Source organism: Canis lupus, chromosome 3 (genome assembly GCF_011100685.1).
Source record: "Canis lupus familiaris isolate Mischka breed German Shepherd chromosome 3, alternate assembly UU_Cfam_GSD_1.0, whole genome shotgun sequence".
Taxonomy (NCBI): domain Eukaryota; kingdom Metazoa; phylum Chordata; class Mammalia; order Carnivora; family Canidae; genus Canis; species Canis lupus.
The window spans coordinates 50,289,298-50,308,191 of NC_049224.1; the positions used below are offsets into that span (position 1 = coordinate 50,289,298).

The window sequence follows — 18,894 nt, forward strand, 5'->3', positions numbered from 1 at the left end:
TGGAGTCCATTAGTCCAAATGCTCTTGAAAAAATTCTCCTTCAAGTCAGAATTCCTCCAAGTAAAACCTGGCCTCACTCTTCCTACATTCCTACTGCTCAGTGTAGTTTCATTTTTTGATAAAGGAAAAAAAAAAGGAGGGAGAGCCAGTACCTTTTCCACTTTTTATTCCCCAGGTTGGGGCATTTTTTATTTTTTCTCTCATCATTCTCTGATGACTCCAAAGCCCTTCCCAGATCACCATAGGATGAATGGGGTAAGGAGTTAGGGTCAACTGTTAACATGTTTCCAATTTTCCTTTCCAGGATCAAGATATTTGAGGATGTCCAAAGGCTTATCCAGCCATGTGATGTTATAAATAAAGTTGTCTTCAGTTTAGATGAGCCTTGGTAGGTGGTCTTGAGCATCAGTGGAATGTGGAAGATGGGGGTGGATATGGAATATCCTCTTAATGACATGAGAATAAGAATGTTTTATGTTAGTAATCCATCCCTTCTCTCAAAAACATGATGAGAATTCATGTTGAAGATCTGTAAGAAAAAGCTTATCTCAAAGAAATGTCAGGCTATGCCCAAGAATAGCAGTAATGCATGTGTTCACATGTTTCCCATTTCATTACAGGTCTTTGCAAGACACTGCTTCCGACTGTTTGCGGTTTTCCTCCGAGTTTGAGTCAGGAAATCTTCGCAAAGCCATCCAAGTGCGTGAGTAAGTAAGGAAGGCACAAAGGTAGCTCCTGGCAGCTTAGGAGAGCTCAGCTCCTCCTGCTGTGCCCCTCTCCTCTCTATTCTCTGTACAGCAGTCTCACATTGGTCGTTTGAAATCAGGCATGGTGGGAGTGTTTATACCCTGAGAACTGGCAAACACTACAAATGAAGGTTTTCTTCTCCGAGTCCGTTGTTAAACATTTACCAGCACACCACTAGGGGACCACTAGCTGATGTCACAGCAAGGTGGCAGCTAGAGGTTAATGTTGTGGGTGCACCTATATTCCAAATAATGGCTCCATACTTGGGTGGGGGAGTCCTTTGACTGGGACGTTTGTACTTATGTTGACGTCAGGGCTGGTTCTGTTGATGCAGCAGGGTATATGAGGTCCCCTAGTCCTGTACCTTTTCATGTCTGTTGCTCCCATAGCTGTGTATGGAGTCAGCAAGAACACTGGGCTCCCCCTGGAGAGATGTGTTATTCTTCATTCAAGGGCATGTACAGTGCCATGCCTCTCTGCCAGAATCTCTCAATGACCTCTTGTTAATAGAAAAGTATTTCACAGGAAAGGAAAGTCTTAGGCTGTACAAACTAAAAAAGGAGAGGAAAAACAAAAATTTCTAGTGCAGAAGAGACTGTTATAAGTCCTTCCTTTTACCAGTGTGGACTATATTTCTCATATGCCAAAAATCAGGATTTGTAATCCATCTTATACATGTGAACTCCTGAAGACAGTGATCCAGAACAATTAATGGTGTGGTAGCCACAGACTCTGGAAGCAGAATGCCAGGGCAACCTCACCCCATTCCCACCAAAAGAGTATGAGAAATCACCTGACTATACTCCAGACCTTTTTTCCTTACCCAGAAAATGGAGACAGTGATAGCACCTATATCATAGTTTTTTTGTTTGTTTGTTTTTTGTTTTTTAGGAGAGTTAGCTGAAAGCATATCATGCTCTTAGAATAGTACCTGACACATGGTAAGCACTCAGTCAACATTAACTTGTCTTCAGGAATGCATATTCTCCATAACTAGAGCACAGAACTTCATAGGTCAGCCTGTTTTATATCTATCTGAGGAGTCATTTTTGAATTTTTCTTTTCTTGGGTGGGGGGTGTACACGAGCCTTGATCCTTTTTCATTTTTAAAAAAATTTATTTCAGTGTGCCAACATATAGTACATAATTCATTTCAGATGTAGTGTTCAATAATTTATCAGTTGCATATGATACCCAGTGCTTATCACATCATGTGCCCTCCTTCATGCCCATCACCCAGTTACCCCATCCTCTCACCTCCTTCCCCTCCATCACTTTGTTTCTTATAGTTAAGAGTCTCTCATAGATTTTCTCCCTTTCTGATGATGTCATTTATTTGCTTTGTACATGAAATATTTCAAGGAAGCCTGACATATAAAACAAATACAAGTTGAACCACATGGGCTGAAGATGGGAAAGGCAGTTACATTAAGATTCCTTCTCAGCCACCTTCTTTTTCTGTTGCCAGATCAGCTTCTACTTCTTGCCATGGTGACTGCTCTTATTACTCTTTCTTTCCTCTATATCATGTTTAAGGGATCCGGGAGAGAAAACCTAATCAGGAGTCTCCTTGGAGGACAGTGGTTTGCCCAAGATGTGCCTGCACCACTGGTCTTGCTCTGGTTTCTCTCTCCACATATCTACCTTTGGCCAGAGTGTAGAATCCTAAACCCATTAGTTAAAGTCAGGGTAACAGAGTCAGATGACAGAAAACAAACCTTATTTTAAGTAAGGAGTTTTTATAGCCAGTTTTTGGAGAGGATGGTGGGCATAGCAGACAGTGTGATGGCCATAGTCTTTCTGGATTTGTCCTTATGAGCATCATTCAGTGGATTATGCTTCATTTATTGTATGTTGGGCTCAATGTTTCAAATGAGATTCTTAGAGTAACGGTGTGAGCAGTGGGCCTCCATCAGGTAGCTCTACTCTGCTCTGACATGCCTTCTGCGAAGCTCCACTCTTCCACAAATCTCACTGGAAGGGGTCCAGAGTGGCAGAGTGTGAACAGATCAGGGCAAAAACATGACCCTTTTAGAGGAGCAACTCAAAGACATGCCAAGGAGATGGAGCAATAATATTTTTGAAAACTTAATATACTGATAATAATGTTGAAGTCCAAACTGCATTGTTAATTTTGTTGCTACAGCTCAAAAAAACTGATTAGCTTTGCAGATAGTAACTGAGAGCAGTCCCACCAAGAGTCTCCTGGGGCACTGGAAATGTCCTGTACCTTGATCTGGATCAAACAGGAGTATCCAGATGAATTTATTTAAATTCACTGAGCTGTCCACTTAAAATGCATGAAAATTAAATCAATTAAAAAGTTACAAAATGAAGACACAACTCTAGCATTGCCAGCCTAGTTCATATTTGTTGTTTTGCTGGGGGTTTACATATACTATACCACTTAATTTTTACAAGTAGCACTGCAAGTTTAGACTCTATTTCCATTTTCCATATGAGGAGACTGATCCTCAAAAGTAATGTGCACATTAAATAGTAATGGCCTACCCAACCAGATGTGATTGAATTTTCTCTGGAATATAGCACACTTATATTTTTCTCTCTAGAGAGAGAATTCATCACAGTTTAATAAAAACATAATTGTGTTTGTGTAATTGATTCTCCTAACACCAAGAACCTGCTTCCATCTTCCCAAATTTCTATAGCTTGTGTGTCCAATGTTGTGAGATGAGCACAATCACTGTAATTTACCAGCCAACTGACATGCTAGGTCTTAGATCTGTCATCTGGAACCTGAGAGGTATAGATTCTCAGTGTTGGAACCTGCCTGAAAGACTTGTGGCCCTCCAATTTTGCTTCTGACATTGCAGGAGGGAATATGACTTGCTGGTCAACACTGATGTGAATAGCAGCCAGCACCAGCAGTGGTTCTACTTCAAGGTGAGCGGCATGAGAGCTGCCGTCCCTTACCGCTTCAACATCATCAACTGTGAGAAGCCCAACAGCCAGTTTAATTACGGTATGAGCTCTTGGGCTAACACCCAAGATCTTCTAGATCTTTTAGAAGTTCTAGAAGTTAGATCTTCTGGCTAACACCAGGAATGGTGCTCCTCTGTGATTGCTTGGCTTATTACCCAAAGTCCTGTTTGAGTGTGAAGTTGGACTGAATGCTTTGGTTGCCATGTGTGGCAAGATGGTGGCCAACCTGTGGCAAACTGCCACCACTGAAGGCAAGCTGGAAGTCCTCCCTCTGTCTGCAGAATGTTAATATCATGCATGCCATAGCATTACTTCCTGCTTCCTGATTACCCTGCCCCACCTTGAACTTTTTGAGGTCCATGAGAACCTCTCATTCAGTCTTTCTCTTCATCTCCTAAATCCCACAGTAGCAAAGATATTGATCTATTTGTCCCAGAAAGGAAAAAAAACACAAACCAATTGGACGACATTGATTTACACTCTAAGAAAATATGGGGAAAGTTAAAATTCTCCTGAATCCCTGTGGCCATTTTGGAAGAGAATTTTGAAGGACAAATGGACTGGCAGCTACATTTATTTTGAATATTTCCAAGGATGGAAAATTGTGCATGTTATTGCTGAATTGTATACTAATTTATTGAGTGGCTTTGAGTAAGGAATGAATATTCCCATATCTCTAGGTCTGAGCACAGGGTACTGACTCTATTTTACACTGACTAAATAGACACTTACTAATGTAGAAAGAGAAAATATGAACCCTGACTCTTGCATTTGTTCCGTGTGGCTGTTGTAACAAATTGTCACAAAGTTGGTGGCTTAAAACAAGATAGATATACTCTCTTAAAATTCTAGAGTCTACAAGTCCAAAATCAGTTTCACTGGGCTACAGCCAAAGTGCTGGAAGGGCTATGCTCCCTCTGGAACATCTAGGGGATTTTCTCTTTGGTTTTTGTTTTCCAGCATTGAGAGCTTTGGTCCTTGAATCTCTTCGTTCATAGTCCCTTCCTCTGTCTTCAAAGCTGGCAGTGTAGCATCTCCCAATCTCCCTCTGCTTCAGTCACATTGCTTTTCCCTCTGCCTCCCTCTTATAAGAAGGTATGTGATTGCATTTAGGGCCCACCAGGATAATCTCTCCATCTCAAAATCCTTAATTTAATCATATCTATGAAATCCTTTTGCCATCTAAGGCACCATTCACAGGTTCCAGAGATTAGGACCTGGATACTTGGAGGGCTATGATTCAGCTCATGAAAGCTCTCTTTCCCTTTTCTCTTTCCCCAGAAATTAATACTTTTTTTTTTAAAGGTGTGGAGTATAGGGGCACAGAGAGAGGGAAAAAGAATCTCGGGCAGACCCCCACTGAGTGTGAAGCTCAGTGCAGGGCCCAATCTCATCTCACGACCCTGAGATCATGACTGGAGCCAAAATCAAGAGTCCTGATGCTTTACGGACTGAGCCACCCAGATGTCCCCCCCCCCCCCCCCCCCCCCAGTGATTAATCCTGCCTTTGTTCTGTGCAGGGATGCAGCCAACTCTGTATTCTGTGAAGGAGGCTCTTCTTGGCAGACCCACCTGGATACGGATGGGCTATGAAATCTGTTATTACAAGTAAGTTAGAGTGTTGCTAGCTTCCTTTTCTCTGATCTTTCATTCTTTCTCAATTTCCTACTCTTCTATGTTGGTCTTAAAAACCTCAGCCATCTGTCCCTGTCCCAGTGACAAATGCTCTGTCCTTCAGAAGTGCAAGCATGTTAAATGGCACCTACAGTAGAACCCAAGAAATTTTTCAATTTTTGGAGAAGTGACCTATCCTCACGTAAACACATCAAAACCCTTAGACCTTGTTGTTGGATATTAGAGCTTGTACAGATGCAACCTGTGATTAATTCATCAAGCCTCCATTTTTACCTCTTTCTATGTATCTCAGGAAACAAAAAATCTGAGATGTTCTGGTCTATTCTTACTCATCCTGTGCTTCAGTTTTCCAAAGTAGATGGGAGTGGATATGTGACAGGTACACTTAAGCAACTGTTCCTCCACAGCAAAATGAGGTTTTGGAAAAAAATAAAATAGGGAGCCTTTCTAGAATTCATGTTCAATCCTTGATCAGTAGCCAGTTTCATCAATTTATTCTGTGAAGTTGTAATGAAATTTAAATTATCCATATCTTTTGATAAAAGAAATGGATTCTCAATCCATGAATTGTTCATTTGTATATTTTCTTTTGATGTAAAATAAAATACAAATTCATAAGAAAGAAAAAGGATTGGAATTGTTAGGACAAGCAGGAAATATATAATTAATTATTAGCTCATTGCTAGTTTTCTATCAAAACTGATAGGCTAGCACTTGTTTTATTGAATAAAGCAAGTTGTATCACCTTCTGATATTACAAGAGGGCCCTAAAAAAAGTATTATCAGACATTCTAGAGTTTACAATTGTTATTATGATTAAAAAGAGAGAGAATATATACTCTAATGCCTTTTGGCTTTTGAGACTGAGTACAGGAGCACTGATAGAGCAACACAATTCCTGACCTTTCCTATCTATCAGACACAAAGGCAAAAACCACCATAGAGATAAGTATGGTCTAAAAACAGATTTGGGCTGACTTACAGTTTGTAATAAAAGAGATGGCAGTCTTCAGTCCTTGATGTATTAGGATATGGACCTGAGTGGTATTTTCATTATATTCTTTAGAACAATAGCAAAGTATAATTTTGTTGGTTTCCCATTTGCTTTTATGGCAATTACTCTCTGGCCTCCATATCTAGAAACTCTCAGAATCTTTTCACGTTCTAAAGAGATTTAGACTAAAAATCATCTCAAAGTGGTAGAAGCCAACAACTGCATGGAAAAACAGTGAAAGCCTAAATTTGAACCTTGGTATGTCCTGTGAACATAGTCACCCTAAATAAACGTGAAAGACCTGGCTTGCTGCCTGCTTGGATCTGGAGTTTAGTAAGAAATTGGACAAACACACCACTCAGTATTTTCTCCCAGGGGAGTACAACTCTCCCTGGAGGCTGTTCATCTGGGAGGTAGGGAGTAAGGATCAGCCTTGAGGAGATGAAACATCTGCCAAAAAGGGAGGGAAGAAAGAAGCCCCTCATCCATAAACAGAGCCTTGGCCTGAGGAAAGCCAAAGTTAATGTTAATAGCTGTTAGACTCATTAACAAGACAATTGTTTTGTGATTAAAGAGCAACAGAGGGGTAACATGAAAATCATGAATGTGTAATGTAATTCATTTTTCATATTGCAGTCATGAATGCAACAGAGATGAATGGATAAGATTGCTACATTGTAACATAGTTTGTTTTACAATTACTCACCACATTGTGTTAACATATTTCCAATAATGTGATTTAACAACAGGATAGATGTGTGTATCTCTATTAAACTATAGCTCAGGACACTTCTCCCTACTATAGAATGCCTTAGATTATATAGCATATTTTTCCCATTTACCCATCACAGTCTTTGAGTTGATCTATTCTAGAAGATGTGTTTGCTTCATCCCTGCCTTTATTCTCTCCAGCGTATTAATTTGAGAGAACTTTATCTCCCCATTTCTCTGTCTCCAGCATGTCATCAGCAACTCAGAAGTTGTATTTCTATTGTGCTATTAACTTCCCAGATTTAGTGCCATGTTCTAAAGGGGGTGCCAAGGTGCTCATTGTGCCTGAGTACATATACATACACAGAAGGGCAGATGAGGAAAAACACCCAGAGAAATGGGATATCCATTTCCTTCAATGAGACAACAGTAGTGATTGGTTATGGATATGGGTTGACAGCCTTGTGAGTCTGATCGTCATCAGTTAGAAAGTGGTCTCCTTCCTGTTTTAATAAAATATACTCATGCATGTAATTCTAATATAGATTTGTTCATAAATTGTTTTATCATTACATAAGCATTATTATACTAATATATTATATACGTTGGATGACATGCAAAAAGTTAAAGTTATACATGCTGAAAAAAGATGGAACAAATAATGATTGTAAATACCTACCCAGTGGTTATGTCTTTATTCTATTGATAACTCAGGACATTCTGTACCCTTAGGGTCTCCCATGAAAAATACAGTTGTTGATAGCCTTTTGTGTAATTTTGAAAGATTTTGGTTAGTCTATCAGATCTAATTAGCTTGTTTTTATACAATAAGAGTCTTTGAGAAAGAGCTAGTGTGAAAAGTAGAAGATAGGCCACGTCCCTTCTTCCATTTTTGGGGGTCCTTGGTGCTTGAAATTTGATGTTATCATCAATCTATGGCTTCAAAGCAGAATTAAAAACAACAACAGCCAATAGTCTATATTGTGAAGTTTAGTTTAATTTAGGAAATATAATCCATAAATCCACTAAAGTAGGCTTCTGCAAACTTAACTACCTTGCCAGAAGTTAAAAGCAAAAGAATGAGGGAGGTGTGGATCTCTTCCCATACAGCAATCGATATTCAACTTCCTGACACATGAAAACCAGAGATCTAAAATGTAACGTGTTGTTCATATTCCAGCTCTGGAAAATAGCAGAGAAGAATGCTTAAGATTGCTCTACTGCACTTTCCTTTATAATTATGCATCACATCAGGTTGACTTGGATGGCATGACACAGTGGTGTCAATCCTCCTATTAAACCTTAAGACCACTGAATTTCTTTCTTAGTACTTAGATCATAATATGCTCAAGGAAAAATTCTAGTATTTTCACCCTTGAACAGTTGTCCCAGTTGTCCATCTTGCCCCTCCCCCAGAACCCCCTCTCTTCCTCCATCCCATCCCCCTTTCCCACCCACCTGTGGACCAGTAAGCCAGAAGGTAAAAGAGATCTTTGGAAGGGAAGCACATAAACGAGTAGACTCATTTTTCCATGCCTCTCATAAGAGTAAGCAAGGACAGTTTCTGTTTCTGCTTTATTTACTTCCCCGCGGCCTGCGTCTCCCTCTAACGTACACAGCCTCACACCTTTTCAAATCCTTTCCCAGCTCTGGTCTAAAGTAATTTTGCTGCTGAAGGGCAGAGGGAGGGAAGCTGCACGCTCAGAGTGGCCATGTAATACACAACGGCTGATCTCTTCTGACATTTATCTCCGCTCGTGAGAGGAGATGGAACAGCTCACTCATGAAGATGAATGTCATACACGAGCTCTGCCATCATGCATCCTTCCGAGGGATCTCAGGAGGGAGATTTGGCGTTGTATAGAATATTAGTAACGCTGCAGACACAGGGAAGCCCGGTGGCATGGCTGCTCTGCCTTATTAGACCCTGTTAAGTGAAATGATGCACCCTTGTTAAATGGAGCCGGGTCATTATAATATTATCTACTTCACTCTCTATCTTGGCATTTGCTTATTTCATGCACCCACAGAAAAAAAAAATTTCCTAGCATATTTTTAAGTGCAAATGGAAATAGATTGAGTTCATAACTATGCATTTGTGTACTTTGCTACTTGCTTCATTGAAGGCTTTATGATTATAAAAGTACAGATCATTCCTAAGACAAATGATTCAGGGAATGGAAAAGTGAAGGGGAGGGAGCCTTTTAACGGGAAGCGCTGCCTCTATCCAACCCTGGGTCATCTTTGACCCAACATGACCTGTCCAGGATCCAGCAAATCTGAGAATGCACTTGATCTTCACCAGGCTCGTTAACCATTTAGAAGAGCAGATCAAGAAGAGAAAGTTCTTAGAATCAAATATCTACCACTCACCAATGGTGTGGCCTTGGGCAGATTATTCCAATCTCGACCTCTGATTTCCTCATCTGTAAAATGAAGACAATAATGGAATAATGAAATAAGGAAAAGCAGGTATAAAATGGAGTGCAGTGTCTAGTACATAGGAGATGTTCAGTGAATGTCAGCAATTATCCATAACCAGTAGAAACTTCTTAGTGGCATAAATGATGTAAAGAATCAGTGAAATGTTTCATTTTCACGAGCTGTCATCTATTTCATGTTATATTCCTTCTGTTACTTTAAACTTTAAATTTATAAGCAGCCCTGATTTATGGAGACCAAAACTTTGCATTTGTACTTGCTGCATTGGGCCAAAAGACTTCTCATCTTCTTATGGATTTCCAAGAGACAGGTGATACAGTAAAAGAAATCTTGGTTTTGGAGTAAGCCCATTGGTGAGGTTGAGTCCTGCTTGCTATGCTTTCTTTGTAGAATTGCTCAAGATGCTTCATGTCTATGATCCTCAATTTCCCCATCTGTGGAGTGTGTACAGTAATACCTAACCTTAAAAAGATATCAGTAGGATTAGAGGTGGAATACTTTAAATGTTCTAATTACTATTCCTGGAGTCTTATAGGTCCATTTATTCTACGACTTTAACTGAACAGCTGCTAAGTCCAGCTACTGTACCAAGCATGAAGACACATAGAAAAATAAGCATAATCCTTGTCATAAAAGGGTTAGCAGTGAGGTAGAGACAGAGTGTAGTAACAACTATGCCAAAGAACAAATATCAGAGAAGGCTTCCTGGAAAAGGAAACTTTTGGGTTGAGGCTTGAAGGAAGAAGGAACTGTCTGAATGGAGGAAAAGGAAAAAGTTTTCAGTACAAAGGAGGAACATGAGAACCACTTAAAATATAAAGAGATGAATGTTACTGCCTTGCAAACATCCCTCAGAATTCTCACATCATAATTAGGGAAACAAAATAACTTGTTATTATAATATAACTTTTTTGTGGACAAATTGAATTGTTGCAAGTCAAGGGTTTTACTTTAAGGATTTATTGAACTTTCCATTTTGAAGAAGGTGATCTTGGCAAAGTGTCCCTGAAGAGGAAGGTTTTGGCTATTGGTAGAGTCATCTGGATTTTCCTGCACGGCCCTCAGGAGACTCCATTGGGGAAGCTTAATGTTCGCTTTAGGCTTAGCTGGAGTTTTGGCCTCAGACTAGGATTGTAATGAAATCTTCTTTAGCAGAAACTCATCATAAACGAGGTGATATTCATTTTTTTTTCTCAAATCCCAGCAGTCCACAACCATCCTGGGGAGGGCTAGCTAATCAGTGAGCAGCTTTTAGTCTTTCCCACAAGATTCTTGCCTACCAAGCTATAGTGTGTGTGTGTATGTGTGTGTGTGTGTGTGTGTGTGTGTGTGTGTATTGGGGTTGTGAGAAGGTGGATTTCATACAGCCAAAACTGCCATTCAAATTCTTAACATTTCCCTTAAATCACTAGAACGTGGATCCATAGAAGTCCAAAAGCTAAGAATCCTCTTATTTTACTTCTCTTTCCATTTCACTGTAGCTGATTCTTCCCTGGAGTCCAGGTTTGATCTGAATGGTAGAAAGAGCATCAGGATGGGGATTTCACATTCTTGCTTTCTCTTCATTTCTCACTCATTCTGATGGTTGGTGGGGTAAGGCTGAATTTGCTGATGGGAAATGTCCCCATAATGTTACTTTGGTGTACTTAATGGTATAGTGGGAAGTGTCAAAGGAGAGCACCCCCACAGGCCCCCAGGGAAATCTTTTATACCTGAGGAAAGATGAGGACTCTGTGTCCACTCTGTGGGTGAAGAACTTGGTGATGCAGAGGTACTAGGTATATGTTTCCACCTGCCTTTACCTTCATGACTATGCATATATAGGATGTGCACATGTGTGTGCTCCCACGTGTATGTTTACAGGTGAAGTGCTCTTGCACACTTTGATTGGTTCTCAACGTCTTGACCATTTTGACTGGCTCATTTTATTTCACTTGGGTCATCATTGTAGAGTAGTATAATTGCCCAGTACCTGTTGAGGTAGGTGTAAACTGGATGAGCATTCGTAATGGAGCCTTTTATGAGTGAAATCAGAAATAGAATAAAAGGTAGAGCAGATGTGGCTTGCATGCTTTCTGAGCTGCCATCTGTTTCTTTACATACTTTCTAATAACCAGAGCCTTAGCTCTAAAGAAAGTACGGAACTTTGGGGAAATATGGAGAAAGTAGACCCAATTAGGTATCAAAAGCCAGATGGCACTATGGGTGAAGATGCTTTTTTGAAGTTTCTAGCACTGGAGTCACAAAGGAAATGGGTCCTATTAATGTGATCTAAAAAGTGACAGGGAGAATCACTTGGGGCTTACATTGTTAGGGGATATCCCTCTCTCCCTAGAATGACCAGGGCCCCAGGGTGCTGTGTTGGCAGTAGCTGAGGCAGGGGAAATGTGTCAGACCATAGTTTGTAGGACTGCCATTCTTAGCTTTATTAATATTGAAAAACCACAAAACCACAAGAAACAAGACAGTATTTTTCTGTTTCTTCCTTTATTGCTTGCCTGATTTTTTGTTTGTTTGTTTGTTTGGTTGGTTGGTTGGTTTTTGCTTTGGTGGGGGGGTGGCATGTACCTGGTAGCAAAAGGCAGAAAAGAATAATCTGTATTTTTTTACATTTTGTAAGAACAGAGATTCATTACCTGCTATTTCTTCCCTCTCCCCCACCCTTTTCCCCCAATAAAACCCCAAAACACCACAAACAAGTAAGCTAGCATTGTAAATGTTCAAAGGTGGAATTACATCTTTTGGTGTCCGCGTGTATTTTGCATCATAATGCAGTCTTGATGATAACATTTCTCAGGAAAGCCTGCACAGCTGCCACGGCATTGACAGGCAAGGCACGGGCATAACTGGCAGCGTGTGGGGAAAATATTGCTCGGAATGTACTTCTGGGTGCAATTTACTTTGATACTGTTCTCTGAAGTATCAAAATTGGTTCTTCATCTTTGACAAAGGAAAATGTGCACTCTGAAGCTATAAGAAGCTGAACCACATTTGGGGTGACAAATGTATTCCTTTGAGAAGCAAGTATTATATAGTGGAAAGAACAAAGGCTTTGCAGAATGACAGGTCTGGGTTCGAGTCCCATACTGGCCATGTTTTTTAGCCTTATGACCTTTGACAAATTAATTTTTCTGAGATTTTGTTCCTTTACCCACACAATGGGTTGTTGCAATGATAACATAAGGTGACATGGGTTAAGTGTCAACTTGGAAATCAATATGCAGTAGTAGTGATTACTAACAAAGCCACTTGACAGGCAGGAGGGAAAGGAAGATTTTACAGTGTCTGGGGAGAAGCAGGGGCTGGAGGAAGCTACATTTGGTAATAAAGTATATGTCTGCAATTGCATCTTAGGTTACACAGAATTATTCACGTGTCTGACTGGTTTCTAGCTCAGTGACTCTGTAGGCTTCATACACAGACACAGCAAAGAGAGGCTCATGGTATGTACGCCACAGTTAGGAGACAGGTGGACCTGGGGCACCTGGGTGGCTCAGTCACTTGAACATCTGACTCTTGAGTTCAGTTCGTGATCTCAGGGTCATGGAATTGAGCTCTGCATCAGAGCCTAGCATGGAGCCTGTTTGAGATTCTCTCTCTCCCTCTCCCCCTTCCCCCTGCTTGCATGTGCTCTCTTTTTCTCTCACAAAAAAAAAAAAAAAAAAAAGGGAGACAGATGGACCTGCCTAAATGTTACTAGTTTGGCTCATGACCTGACAGTTTCCCTGTTTTCTAAATTTCACCCACATAGAGTTTCAGATGAAGGTCATTTTGCTGGTGTATATAACATGGCAGGTTTAGAGCATATGGGACCTCTCTCTCATTCTCCATTCTCCTTTCTCTTTTAGAAATCATTATCGCCAGAGTGCAGCCATTGCGGGGGGAGCATCCGAGAAGTGTTTTTACACCCTCACCTTTGTGGTCACCTTTCCGCACAGTGAGGATGCCTGCTACCTGGCCTACCACTATCCGTACACCTACACAGCCCTCATGGTAATGTCCTCTGGACAGTGTCATCACCCTGGCCAGGCTGAACGGGCTCTTCGGGGCTTCCCTGGAAACGGCCAGGAGACCCTGACATCCTGGTGGGGAACTGTGGCCTTCCTAAGGGAGCCAGGCTTTGCTATTACCAATGTGGTGGCTTTCTGTGGGTGTGAGCTGCTGCTGTGGACAGAGCAGGGTCATGACCAGGGGTGTTCTGAAGGCCCAAGTGGCATGCAGTGCTCTGCAATTGGCAGGTCAAGTGGAGGAGAAGGTGGAGCCATTTTGTAGAGGCTCTGTCTTTAAGTACCCCTCAAGCTTAAACATGAAGTCATGAGATTGGAGTGAGATTCTGTAGTTGAAATGGCGGTAAAAATCGAAGGTCAGCCAAGAGGCAGATTTGAAGTGCATTGCCCCATTGAGGGAGTGAATCAGAAGCCCATGAGCAGGCATCCACTTCAGCTTTTCTCAGCATTGTTTCTCATGGCCTCAGATGGAAGGTGCTAGAAGGATCCAGGGTGTGCTAGAGGAGTGGAATAAGTAAACACTGAACCACTGCAAACAAGGGCCTCTGTCTATTCTGGAGAAGGGTATGGAGTCAGCCAGTCCAAGCCTGAAGTTAGCATTCTGGTGTTCTCTCAGGCCCTGCAAATACCTCACTGGATGAATTTGAGCAAACTGATTACACCGTGCAGTTCTCTGTCATTTGGAAAAGTTGGCAAACTATCCCTTTCCTCCTAGCTATTTCATGACTATCCTGAGGATGAATGAGCTAGAAGTATCTTCTGTAAAGCACTGTCATCCTCTGTGTTAATGCAAAATGTTATTAGCATATTTATAATAATATGCGCTATATGCGTGAGTGTCTCTCTCACTTAGCCCGAAGGATGAGCATCTTCATTGTAAGTCTGTGATAAGGAGTGGGAAAAGGTAATAACCAAGAATGTCCCTTGCCTTCAAAAGGAATATTCAGGTATAAATGAAAGTTTTTCTCCATTGAGAAGGCATATCTGAAACCACTTGGCTAACTGCTTCAGGAAAGTGCATCTGCCCCACTCCCCATATGCTGTCTTGCCTAAAGAGAGGTGGTTTTTTTTTTTTTTTTTAAACTCTTTTCCAGATTGCAAAAGATACACAACTAGTATTATTTGTGTATCACAGTTAGAAATCTCAAAAAGTTAATCCAACAAATGTGCATCATGAGCTATGCCATAAAACATGCTTTTTGCCTCTAGGGACCTAGAGCAGGCAAGATTCATGATCCCCTTCAACAGCTGCCTTTATTGTCTTGTTCGAGAAGCACCACATGTGGAAAGTCAACCGGGGAAGGGAAACTCCTCTTTGTGTGTGTATTTTGCCTTTCCACTGGGGGAAGGATCCATGGGTCCAGGACTCTGTTCTTTTCACGTGTTGGAATATCTTAGACACTGATGTGATTCTCAGTGGTAGAGAGTATAAAACTTTAGAGCTCAGAGGGATTAGGGAAATTGATTCACCCTCATCATTTACAGATGCAAACACTGAGGACTAGAACCTTGCATCTAGCTAGTGGCCAAGCAGGGAACAGAGCACCAGCCTTTGAAGTACCACCCTTTCTATTCTTCTGTAGAAAAAAATTCAGAAGAAGTTCTGCCCTGGGATCAGATCAGTGTTCTTGCCTGCTGTGATATACAGTAGCTACTATAGCTGCAGTCTACTCTTATAGGTACTTGTAGCATCAAGTTACATGATTGTATAATGTCTGATTGGGTTGGGTTCAAGTCATCAACCCATGGTTTTTATCTGTAACACTGAGTGCCATGGATGTGGTTCAGCAGGATAGTGTTGTTCTCCAAACACAGTCCCATTCTTATCCTGGGATGCTTTGCCAGGTTCTTGTGAAGTACCTACAAGCAGTTTCAAAACCTGAAACTTAAAGAAAGAAGCCAGATGCAGTCAAGCCCTGGCTGAAAAAGTTTCAGACTTTGAAACAACTTGCAGGCACCCTGCAAGAATCAATCAGTGCATCCAGGGGTATGAACGGGATTGTGTTTGGCTCCCTCTCTGTGCTTATCTTATTTTTTTTCCATTCCCCTGTGCTCATCTGTTCCGTTTCTTAAATTCCAGCTATGAGTGAAATCTTACAGTATTTGTCTTTCTCTCACTGACTGATTTCACTTAGCGTCATATCATCTAGCTCCATTCACATTGTTGCAAATGGCAAGATTTCATTCTTTTTGATGGCCAAGTAATATTCCATTGTATATTCTTAACTCTAGGAAACAAACTGACAGTGGCTGGATGGGAGGTGGGTCTGGAGAAGGGTAACTAGGTGATGGGCATTAAGGAGGGTATGTGATGTAATGAGCACTAGGTGTTACATGCAACTGATGAATCACTAAATTTACCCCTGAAACTAATAATATACTATAGGTTAACTAAATTTAATTTAGATAAACAATTAAAGCAAAGAAAAGAATGAGGTTGTCTTTGGGGAACACTATCCAGCTGAACCTCCATATCTGTGGCACTCAGTATTACGGATAAACACCACAGGTGGATGACTTCAGCCAACTATCAGAGATTATACAACCACAGAGCTTGGTGGATGGCTGCATGTGCCTCTAAAATAGTGGGCTAAAGTTGTCATAGCTACTGTCCATCACAGCTTATGCCTCTGGGATCCACTTACCTTTTGTGCTCTTGTCAGACCACAGGGTCTAAAATTTCCAATCAACAAAGAACTTGGGAGTCAGTAGAGTCAGTGTGTGGGGGGATAATTTTGCCTTGAGGAGGGACAAAAAAATATGAGAAAAGAGGTGTTTCCTCCCCTCTGTGTTCCCTGGTATCCACAAGAGGGAGGGAGAGATCTGGTGAATCAATGCTTACTGCCTCTTTACTTAGTTTGTCGAGTAGGAATCTCTTCCCACCAAGGAAGTTTGGAGAGTTAATGAAAAAGAGACAAAGGACAAGGAATATGTTTTTGTTTCTCCTAAATGAGCAGAACAGATATTGGTTACTTGAAAATGAAAGATGTATATAGTCCGTTTTGGATTTTACATTTCCAGTGATGCATAGTCTTTGTTCTTTCTATGTTTAAGACTATAATTGCCTCTATGACTTCTCTTAAAAATCTCTTCCATCCTGGATGCAATGAGTACATTCCATTGTACACACTACTTCTTTTTATTTTTGGACATGTCCTAAGGAGAAGCAGTTTTTCTTCCAACAGATCAGTGATAAAATAAATGTGAATGATACCCCAAGGGCAGAATTAACTGCAAGTTACTTGGAGGGTGATGCTGAGGGGTGGAAAATACATTTCTATGTGGAATTCACAATTTGTAAATCTCCTATAATATGGATTATGTTTAATAATCACAGACACTTTTATAGTGGAGGACATGTGGATTGGATGTTTTTCAACGTGAATACAATTTTGCAACTTAAAAATTTTATTATTCTCTTATAATCAGAGAATTAGCATTTAGTTCTTTCAAATTGATATCTTCCAGATGCTTGCCAGGAACTCTGTTGGATAATTGTCCAAATTATAGTATTAAAATAAAGCAAAAAGAAAGAAATATAATATTATTATAATTATGAAGCAAGCAAATGGAATTCTATTTTAACCATCCATATCAAGCTGTCAATAATTGCAATGATGGTTCAAGTGTTAGCAATACTTGTTTAAAGTCTTTGGATTATATTGTGGATTGTCCCTACATGGCCAGTAGTAAAGGTTGAAAAAGGGGCCCCAAGAAAGTTTCTAATGGACATTTTAGAGGGCAAGGAAGTAGGGTCTTGCTGGGAACTTATAATTGTATGAGTTGGCAAGAGATAAGAAAAGTGATCATAAGTAGGGTCCATATGTTAGTGGAACATAAAGCTCTGAAAGTTGGAGCAGGATTTCTCAGCAGACATACATACGTATGGTGGCAGGTGCACCCACCATTATCTTCAGAGATGAAATGGAGTATAGTATAGGGAAAGAAAAAAGGAATGGGAGAAGGAAAGAAAAGAGAAAATTAGAATGTCATTTGTGTGATCTTTTAGAAGGGCTCAGCATACATATGAAAATGTTCACTATATGGGTTGTTATGAAAGGTATATTACATGATACATGGAAAGTGTTAGCCAAGTGTATTCATGTAGTGATTGATACTAGATTGATCAGAGCATTTATTCTCTCTTTTTAAAAAAGATTTATTTACTTTTGAGAGAGAGAGAGAGAGAGAGAGAGGCAGAGACACAGGCAGAGAGAGAAGCAGGCTCCTCGCAGGGAGCCCGATGTGGGACTCGATCCCCAGACCTGGGGTCACGCCCTGAGCTGAAGACAGACACCCAACCGCTGAGCCACCTAGGCGTCCCTATTCTCTTTTTTATAATGATGTGTGATCATTTTCTCCATTGAGCTGATGGGAACGTATTCATTCTGTAACTTATAATAAAATTAAAATCATGTAAAAAATCTGAATAAAGGACTAAAAGAAATAAATACAAGGGCTACTGACGGTTGTCTTAGGGTGGTTGATGAAAATAATTTTTTTTAACTCTCTTTTCCAAGTTGTCAGTGATATAACTTCATTTATTTTTAATGTAAAAAGGATAGTAACATCATCTTTTCTTTCTAATCAGCAAATCTAAGAGCAGATACCTAGAGATGAATAATTTCTCACCCTTCTTAAAGTTAAGTCTGTTTAATATAGGGAGAGTGAGACTAGCAGACTGGGTTAGTTTGAGAGAGCCCATTAGAACATGCTGGCAGCATGCTCCATGGCTTTTATTTAGCTGATAGGTGCCATTTGTTCTTCTCTTGTGATGAGAAGGCTTCCAGTCTCCGATGAGTGTATTCAAGTGACAGCTGAGGAATAGAAATAAAATAGGCCATCTCCTTAGAGGTGAGCTTTCTTCTGAATTAAGGGGACAGAGAATATAGCAGTTTAGGATATAACAGTGATAAACAAATGATTTTAAGTGCAGGTGCTTCTCACTTTATCAATAGCCATTGGTGGAGTAACCTGCTAAGGTCAAGTGAAATCTTTTCTGGAAGTTTTAAGGTAGTAGTTGATAGAGGAGAAAGGGGGCAGCAGGCTCCTGTGGAGAAGTGCTCATGAGGCTGCAGCCTCCTTATCAGCCTGGCATCTTTCGTGGAGAGGTAGGATTTTCTTTTAAGAAGACAGTCTCCTTTCCCTTCTATTCCCTTTCACTATTATTTATATTCCCCAAATGAAAGAGACCATATAATGTTTGTCCTTCTCCGAATGACTTATTTCACTCAGCATAATACCCTCCAGTTCCATCCACATCGAAGCAAATGGTGGGTATTTGTCATTTCCAATGGCTGAGTAATATTCCATTGTATACATAGACCACAGCTTCTTTATCCATTCATCTTTTGATGGACACCGAGGCTCCTTCCCCAGTTTGGCTATTGTGGACATTGCTGCTAGAAACATCGG

At 40.5% G+C, this 18,894-nt stretch overlaps 1 protein-coding gene across 10 annotated transcripts in view; it reads left to right on the forward strand.

Annotated features, from left to right (window-relative positions):
- AGBL1 (ATP/GTP binding protein like 1) overlaps positions 1–18,894 on the forward strand; it is a 585,877-nt gene that overhangs the window by 20,195 nt on the left and 546,788 nt on the right. For all 10 annotated transcript variants that reach the window (XR_005357034.1, XM_038532779.1, XM_038532775.1 and 7 more), the window contains exons 7-11: positions 305–388; positions 621–707; positions 3,582–3,730; positions 5,211–5,298; positions 13,321–13,465. Coding sequence is in view for 9 of the 10 variants with exons in the window: in XM_038532779.1 (XP_038388707.1) it covers positions 305–388; positions 621–707; positions 3,582–3,730; positions 5,211–5,298; positions 13,321–13,465 (553 nt within the window). In the remaining variant the exon portion in view is untranslated. The remainder of the gene's footprint in view (positions 1–304; positions 389–620; positions 708–3,581; positions 3,731–5,210; positions 5,299–13,320; positions 13,466–18,894) is intronic.